We start from the raw sequence: 8817 nt of genomic DNA on the forward strand, positions 1-8817 counted from the left end.
TGGCTCCAGACAGAGGCTCGCTCATTTGCCCACACCCAGTGGAGAGAGAGGCAGCAGCAGGCAGGACCGCCACCCTCCCATGCAAATCAGGCCTGGGAGTGCTGCTGGGCTCCCGGGCCATGCTCCTGGGGGGGCCCTGGGGAAGATGCAGCCCCGGGCGCTGTGCGCTCCTCCTCGTCTTGGCCCTCCTGCTCGACGCCCTGGGCCTGGTGCTCCTGCTCCTGGGCATCTTTGCGTCGCTCGATTACTGGGACTTCTTGGTCTACTCAGGGTCCCTGATCATGGCTTTCAGCCTCCTGTTCTGGACCATCTGGTACTCCCTCAACATCAGGCTGCCTCTTGAGAAACTGGACTTGTAGTGCGCCTGTCGGCAGAGGAGAAGGAACACAGGCTTCCTGTGAACCTGGGCTGCTGGCAGTCGGAGGAGCGGGGACATGCTGCTCCCACCCAGAATCACCCCCCCTCCCCTCCAGGGAGCAGGTGAGTGCACAGGAGACCTGCCCGGAGGAGAGGCGGGGCTCGGATGAGCTGGGACAGGTTTGGGTCTTTGGAGGCCGAATGGGCAAGCAGCTGGAGGACGACAATGACAGGGTTCTGCCCACCTGGGCCCTGGACCAGGAGGACACGGGGCAGGTATTTATCCCCTGAGCACCCTCGTCCTTGAGGAAGCCAGAGGAGGGTCCCCACGGCTCTCTCCACTCCATGGAGGGTTCTGCCACCAGAACAGGAAGTTGTCCCTCAGCTTAGAATGTGGAAGAAAGGGGCCCATCTTGAGGGTCTGCTGGTCTGGCCCCAAACCTTGCTGCGGAGAAAAGCCTTTGGCACGGGGAGAGCAGGGAGAGTTCCCCACAGGCTGCCTGTGCCCTTGCCTGGGTGCAGGGGGAGGAGACAGAGCAGAACCCCCCAGAACGGCCCCTCTCACCTGCTTCCGCCCTGCACCTGCCCAGGTAGACATGCAGGAGAGCCAGGGCCTGCCTGCACGTCCACTCTCAGTGCGCCCCCGCCTCCTCATGCACCTTCCCATGCAGTCAGCACCCCAAAATGGCCGGGAAGGGCTGGCCATTTCATTGTTCGAGCTGCACTTTCCAGCCAGGCCAGCGGCTCCGGTGACCACATGTCACCCGAGGTAAATATTGTAAGATTTCTCACATGGGCATGGAACCCCACTGGTGCAGCTGGTCTGGCCCTCAAACCCTGAATGAGAGACAGGCAGCTGTTCCCAGGGGACCGCAGTCAAAGCCCCGTTGGTTGGAGATTGTTATCCACCCCCCACCCTCACCCCCAGGGGGACAGGGACCTTCGCTCAGGAGCAGCTGGGCACTCCCTTCTGCGTTCCGGGTGTAAGAGCAAAGGTCATTGCTGGTTGGAAGGAGGAAATAATCCTGGTGTCTTTTCTGGGAATTCCATCTGACCCTCAGAACTGAGGGACAAGAGCAGCAGTTTGAAGAGGTTTCAGAGGGTGGGGTGGTCCTGCCCTGGCAGATGAACGGAAAAGAGAAGTCACCGTGCCTGGGTGCCTGGGTCCCACTCAGAGCAGCACTGGTTCACCGGGTGACGCTGAGCAGGTGGCATGACGCTCTGAGCCTCAGTATTCTCATCTGCAAAATGAGGACAGTCCCTGCCCTGTTTTTGCAAAGATGGGAATTAGGGGAGGTAAGACAAGGCTCCTTGCAACCATGTCAAAGGTTGTTAGTGAACATGTAATGCCGGGTGAATAAGCTCACCCAGAGTCCCAACTGGGGGGACTTTGGCGCACCTCAAACTGGCGGTGGCGGGGTCCCTTCCCGGAGAGCATGATGAAACAGGAGGGCTCCCTAACGAGTTCTCTCCTTCACCGGACGTGTCAGGCACCGTGCCAGGCACCAGGCTGCTGCAGAGAGTCAGACACACGAGGTCTCTACCCTCGGGGAGCTCCGGTCGGGTGAGAGGCAGACAGTAACCTCGAGTTCTCACTAACGGACCCGTCAGCAGGTCAGGCGAGGACCGGGAAGAGGGGCAGCACCTCACGTGGGAACGTGCGCAGAAGCAGGCACAGGAGGGCGAGCGTTTCAGGGAGAGGCGCTGGCTGGAGCAAAGGTCCCGGTGAGGAGGAAGTGGGGAGCGCAGGGCAGAGGGCATGTGCACCAGAGGTCAGCGCCTGCGTGGTCTTTATCTTAAGAACCATTAGAAGATAAATATTAGAGACGGGAGCAGGGTGACGACGACAATGATGATGACCAGTTCAAGGCCATGGGGGCAGCTAAGCCACTTGCCCCCACAACCAGGGGCCGCAGTGTGGGGCTCCTTGCCCTGCACGTCCTTCTCATTAAAAAGACAGGCTCGATAGCCCACGGTGAAGAGCATGGGCCCAGCCCCCGCTGTCTGGTGTGCATCCAGTTTTAGTCCTTACTGGCTGCGTGACCTGGAGCAATTACTCCACCTCTCTGTGCCCTGGTTTCCGAATCAGCGAAACGGAGATGGTGCTGATACTCACCCCTGGGTCAGAGGTGACGTTAGTAACCGCATGCAGCTCACAGGGATGCCGCCCACAGCGCCGTACCCGTGCTGGTTAAGTAAACCTCTGTCATGACGCCGGCAGCCAGGGTGTTCTTACACAGGGAGACCTCTCTGAGGCACATGGTCATCCTCAGGAGAGTGGATGGCGTTAAGATTTGCAGTAGATACGAGAGTGAGAACCGCCCCCGACCACCGGGCTTTGTCTAGGAGCAGAGGGCCGTCCAAAGTTGTGAGATCCACTGCACTCTCCATGGAACACAATCATGCAAACCTCACTTTCACCTTTTCAGTCCCCAAATTCTGTGTTCCACGGGACCCTCAAAGCCAGTGGCCCATTGGTCTCGCCTCCCTCAGGCCCTCTATCCCTTGCGACGTCTGGGGCTGGCTGAGTGTGACAGGTTAGTGTGGGCTGGGCCCTGCCATTCAGGAGCCTGCTCACTTATGGGACTTGCCCACCGCCCGCTGGACGACCCTGGGCAAGTCCTCTGACTTCCCTTTGGAGCAGGAGATGGTCTGAGAAGAGGTTTCAAACTGTGCTCTGCAGAGGCGTCCAGGGGGCTGGAGAGTGAGCGGGGGCAGGGCAGCACCCATCCCCATGCTGGCTCTTATCTACTGAAATTTCCCAGGAGGCTTTCTGGGAACCCAGGTTCTAAGGCTAAACGATATTCCTGATCACGGCACCTCTCAATCCCCTCACACTGTGCCCTTTGGCCAGGGCGTAACCTGCGCCCACAGTCCTGACTTAGGCAGTTTGTGACTGGCTCTGCCAGTTCCGCTGTCCTCAGTGGAGAAGAACGCCGGGGTGGGGGGTGAGGGGCAGGGTCCTTTACTCAAAACATAAGTGAGGACAGGGCAGGGCAGGGGGCCCCACAGCCGTTGCCTGCAGCTTGAGGGGCTGGAGACCTGGCTGCTATCGCTCCCAGGCCGCGGGAGTTTCAGGGGTGAGCGGCTCATTGTTACGGCCCAACTGTAACCAAGCAAGACGTCATCAGTGGTCAGCGCATCCCTCAAGCTATGTGTGCGCCGTGTTCCACCCGCTGGGCACTTCCTGTAGATTCCCAGGGGAGGACCCTTGTCCTTTTGTTATTGTTCTTAATTATTATATTTTTTAATCCTCACCCAAGGACATGCTTTCATTGATTTTAGAGAGAGAAAGGGAGAGGGAGAGAAACATCCATCGGCCGCCTCCTGCACGCACCTTCACCGGGGATCGAACCCCAAACCTTTAGGTGCATGGGACAATGCTTCAACCAACGGAGCCACATCAGCCAGGGCAGGACTCATCCTTTTATAAGAGGGGTAAGGTTAAACTCCCCACAAATACACACACTCACACCATACTCATATGTCAGCATTTCCTCCACACACACACCCTCATGTGACACACCCATATTCCCCATATACACCTCAGAAACACGTGCACACTCCCACAAACACACACCCCTCATGCACCTACCTCTCCAGCCGCTCACCCTTGAAACTCCCATTACCCACACACATCCACTCTGTGCACAGATCCACTCTCCCCACACACCCATAGTCTCACCCACCCTACACACACGTCAACACCCCCACACTGCACACGATCCTCCCCCACTGCCCACACATACACACCAACGCACTCCCACATAAAAACCTCACACCACATCCACCCTATTCACACACACACACACACACAGCCCCTCTCCCTGCCACACACATGCCAAACACAAACCCACACAAATGCACCATCCCAGCAACCAAAGCTGAGCGGCATGGTGGGCTCAGAGCCCTGAGCTGTGAGGGAGGCTTGCTCCTGGCCCCAGGCGACTCTTCACACACACTCGCCTCTCTGCCCACCGAGGGGAGGGGTCGGGGCAGCTGCCAAGTCTGCCCAGAGGAGAGCCGGGTGAGAGGCCTCGTGCTGGGGCTGCGAGGGCCCACATTTCTCCCTGGAGGCATTTGCACTCTCGAGGGAGAGATAAAGCAGGTATGCAACACCTCACAAAGTACACAGAAAATGGAAAGTGCGTGCCACGAGATAAGCACGGTCTTGCAAGGGCTCTGAGAGCCAAGCCCAGGAAGAGAGCCTCCCGCCAGGTGGGGCGGGGCCTCCTGTGGTGTCAGAAGCCTGGCCTGGTCCTGAGGTGACAGGCAGAGGTGGCATCTGGGCCGATGCAGAAGGGGAAGACTTAGAGTGTCCTGGGAGAGTGAGCAGGAGTGACTGGGGTTGGGGGGCTCCCTGGAGGACGAGATGCGGATCCTGACGCTGGGAAAGCAAGAAGGGGCCTTCGCTAACTTGAGGGGCTGGAGAGGGATGGGTTTAGGGCTTTGCTGGGGGGAGAGTAGCTGGGTGTCTAGTGCGGAATGGGCTGGAGAGGAGAGGCAGGGGAGAGGGAGACCATGGGAAGCTCAGGTGGCAGGTGAGAGAGTGACCTGAAATGATGGCGTGGGAAGGAGAGGAGGCGCAGGGACAGCGTGAACAGAGGACAGACAGAACCCACAGGGGACGGTGTCCTCAAAGCTGCAGACAGCATCGCCGCCCACAGACGAGGGGGGTCAGGAGAAGGCACGGGTTTGGTTAAAATGACGCATTTTCCTTCACACAAGCGGAGTTGGAGATGGAAGTGGTATTTATGAACAGAACTACCTAATTGGCACCGACTGCGCAGATTTTAAACTCAGGAGGGAGAACAGGCCTGGAGATGGACGTCGGGGCTGTAGGCATGGATGCGGAGGAGATGGTAGAGGGTGAGAAACAGGGAGAAATTGTGTTGTGGGGAATGGGGGGGTCGCAGGAACCCTGAGAGTCCCCCAAAGAGGCACATTATCCCAGCTCACCCTATCAACAACACTGAGAGGAAAGTGATTATCGCTCCCCTTCTACAGATAAGCTATCGAGGAGCACAGAGGCTAAGTAGCGTGCCCAACATAATGGAACGAGTGGGCGATAGAGCCAGATGGTGAACCCGGTGCATCTGACCCTTGTTCCCACTCTGTCCGCACTCGGGCTGGGCAAGCTGGCCTCTGTGTCTGTGAGTAGGTGGGTTTTGTTGGGACACAGTTGGGATCCTCGGCTCCTGCGTGGCTGCTTTATGCTGAAATGACAGAGTCGAGGAGACTGTTTGCCTGCAGCACGGACGACCTGGCCTTTTACAGATGTAGTTTGCTGCCCTGAACTAGCCATGGCTACTTCCCACGGAGCCGAGGTCAGAACCCTGAGTCAGGTTTGCTTTGGGGACTGGGAGAAGGAAGGCAGGTGGGGAGCCCAGAGAGAATTCCCAGGAGTAATAATGGGCAATGGGGGGGGGGGGGGCATGGCAAAGAGGATGAGGGAGGACACGAGACCAAGATCCGGGGGCGCTGACCTCCCAACGCCCCAGAGCTGTCAGGAAGGTCGTGTCCTGCGGAAAGGGGGTTGGACTTGGCGATGAGACTTTATTGGTAGATGGTGGGGACAAAAATGAGAGCAGCTGCTCAGGTGTCTAAGGACTGAGGGCAGATTAGTCTTCAAAGTATTGGGTGACGAAGTGGCCGGAGCAAGACTGGTGGCATAGCCCTTTTGAAGCATGAGTTTTTTCTGAGGAAGGGATACAGAAAATTGAGCAGGATGTTAAATGGAGGAGAGGGGCCACTGGGGAGGAAAAGAGGACATTAAAGTCACAAAGAAAAACAGGGGGGTGTCTGGCCATGTCCAAGGTGGAGGTGGGGGGCGGGATTCACAACCCAGAGAGCGAGATCAGCTTTGCCTGAAAGGAAAGGGTGGGAGAGGGAGCTGAGATTTGATGGGCACCTCAATATTTATTGGGCCAAACACCTTCTCCGTTTTCATGATCTCAGTTGGTGCTCACAGCTCTTGAGATCCGGGCATAAATCCCCACAGCACAGGTGGGAAACGAGTCTCAGCGAGGTGTCACGACTGGCCCGTGAAATGGTGCTGTTGGGGGGCAGCTGCAGAGTGGACCCCAGGCCAGCTGACGCCGAGCACCAGGCTCGTGTCACGCACACAGGCCGTACTCAGGTCTCAGGCTGATCATTTTGTCTTCATTACTCGGCACAGGTCCCCTCTGATGGAGACGCCTCAGAGCACGAGGCCCGTCGTGTGCCAGGGTGCGGGGGGAGCCAGAGGCTGCGCAGAGAAGCTTTCCAGCAGCCACCGGGATGCCCATGAACGGCCGTGATGCCAGGCTCCGTCCAGACTCCGGCGCCCTGTGCCAGGCTACTGACGCCCCTGCCGTGCCCACCTGCTCCAGAAGGGCCCAGCAGCCTTCAAGTTCTCCCACTGGAGCTCCCATGGCAGCAACCCTGCTGAGGGCTTAGACACCAGCAGAGAAGTCCCATCCCCGCTGCTCCTCTGGCCAATGTCCTTTTAAAGACTAGCGATTGGAACCAAGCACCGATGTCCACATGGGATCCCCTGAGCATTGCTCACACCGCACCCCTGCACTCCTCCTCCTCAGTTCTGACTGCTGAGCCCAGCGGGCTCCCCTCATCCATCTCTTGGCCCCATCCCCTTGGCACAGGGCAGCAGACGTCAGCATGTTGCTTGCAGAAGCAAATGCACAGCCAGTGTTGGGCGAGAGGCCATGCTCCGCAGTGCTGGACGCTGGGTGGTGTTACACAGCCCCACCCGCACGCACAGCCCGGCCACACGGTCGGCCCACGTGGAGCTCAGCAACTGAAACCCTCGGGGAGTTTTCTGATAAGCAAGCTAGGCCTCTGCTATGCTGCCCGGGTATTATTTATTTCTCAATCCCAAGAGCAGGACTTTATTTTTATCTTCATTCAATTTCATCTAGTCAGATGCAGCCCACCACAGCTACTTGGGGGCCACCCTCCGGAGGCTGATCGGCTGTGCTCTGCTCACCACTGTGCTCTGCTCACCACTGTGCTCTGCTCACCACTGTGCTCCATAATTTATGTGTCCTGGCCTACTTTTGTACCTTTTATTTATATTTCACCCTAAAAGTGTATGTGTCTCATATACGCTGCCTCAGCCCTCGTATGGTATGATCTGAATAAAGAAGTTGACGTGGCCTTTGGTAAAACATGCAATGACAGGTTCCCATCTGCGTGGTCTTCTAACGAGGCTCAAACTCCCAGCCCTGTCACCCTCTCCCCAGTAGCTTCACTGCCTCCGTGCAGGCCTTGGATGCCGCACTCGGCGCAGCACCTCCTGGAAGGCATGCAGAGAGCCCGGCATGATGGAGATGGGTTAGCCTGACCCCCTGGAATCTTCTGGAAGTTATGTACTCAGCCACTGCCTGGCTTCTCAGAATCTGGCTGGTCTCAAAACACAGTGCCTGGCCCATATTTGAACCTCAATAAATATTTGCCAAGTGAGTGAGTAATTTAAAAAAAATGGGGATTAGACTGGTCTCAACACCCTAAGAGATATCATGAAAGAACATTCTAGATACGACATTAAGGAAAAGAAAGATTAGAACCTGCCTTGACTCTCTTTACTTGCTGATTTCCCCTGTTAACTATTTCTCCGTGTGTCCTGCCTGCCCACACGCAGGGAGGAAGCAATTCCTCTCTCAGCTCTGTCATCACACAGAGGGAAAAGTCACCTATAACCAAAGTCACTCTCAGCGGTTCCTTAGCAAGACACTGTGTCGGAGGCCACATAACTTCTTTTCACAAGACCCACCCAGTTGTTTGTTCATTCTAGAAATGGAATGCATTTATTTCTTTGCTGGGAACAAATGCAATAAATAGTTGGCTTTCATTTCGCAGCAACCACGTTGTTCAAAATATGCAAATCCTGAAAAACTCGGCTTGCACTCAGCCCAGAGCGTATGTTGCGTCTGCGAGGCTGGGGAGCTGAGCTGAGCTAAGCTGAGCAGCAGCTGCAGATTCTGACCCCCAACATCACACTCCCCTCCAGGGAGTGTCTCACATTACTTACATCTCCCTCTCCTCCTTCCGCCTGGCTGTCAGCGTGCAATCTAAGTGCACGTATGGTGGTTCTCCACATAGTGTGCTTGTTCAGCTCCTGAACTATCTCCCAAATCACAGGGCACGCTTCTGTAGGCTGGGCACCTCCCGGGCACCTCCCGCTGCTGCCGAGAATGGGTGCCGAGTGAAGCTGTGCTCATGGAAGTAGGAGGTGAACTGAACTCAGTGCCCCCGGAAAACCAGAGAGGGCTACACGAGAGGGCTTCCTGCAATTTACCTTCAGCCTCCTGGGCACCCTGATTAAGGGCTAGAACTGGGAAGGCATACTTAGGCATTGGAAATCGGGGCAACCCCTCTTGGACCTAGTGTGGTCTGCAACTGACTGGCTGCTGGAACAATGCCCAGGGACCCCTGTGGCACAGACTGAGGCCTCAAGTACTG

At 56.9% G+C, this 8817-nt stretch overlaps 1 protein-coding gene across 1 annotated transcript; it reads left to right on the top strand.

The window, feature by feature from the left end:
• Positions 1 to 7530, top strand: TMEM238L (transmembrane protein 238 like). The gene is made up of 2 exons (XM_070394211.1): positions 1 to 480; positions 6536 to 7530. Exon 1 carries the CDS (start codon positions 120 to 122, stop codon positions 357 to 359), a length of 240 nt encoding a protein of 79 aa, XP_070250312.1. The 5' UTR covers positions 1 to 119; the 3' UTR covers positions 360 to 480; positions 6536 to 7530.
• Positions 7531 to 8817: the final 1287 nt, after the last annotated feature.

The sequence above is a fragment of the Myotis yumanensis genome, unplaced genomic scaffold (genome assembly GCF_028538775.1).
Source record: "Myotis yumanensis isolate MYYU_CA2020_CCGP unplaced genomic scaffold, mMyoYum1.0.hap1 SCAF_16, whole genome shotgun sequence".
NCBI lineage: Eukaryota > Metazoa > Chordata > Mammalia > Chiroptera > Vespertilionidae > Myotis > Myotis yumanensis.

Bases quoted from the DNA above. Each gene is read 5' to 3' on its own strand.
- TMEM238L (XM_070394211.1), top strand. From the start codon at position 120: ATGCTCCTGGGGGGGCCCTGGGGAAGATGCAGCCCCGGGCGCTGTGCG.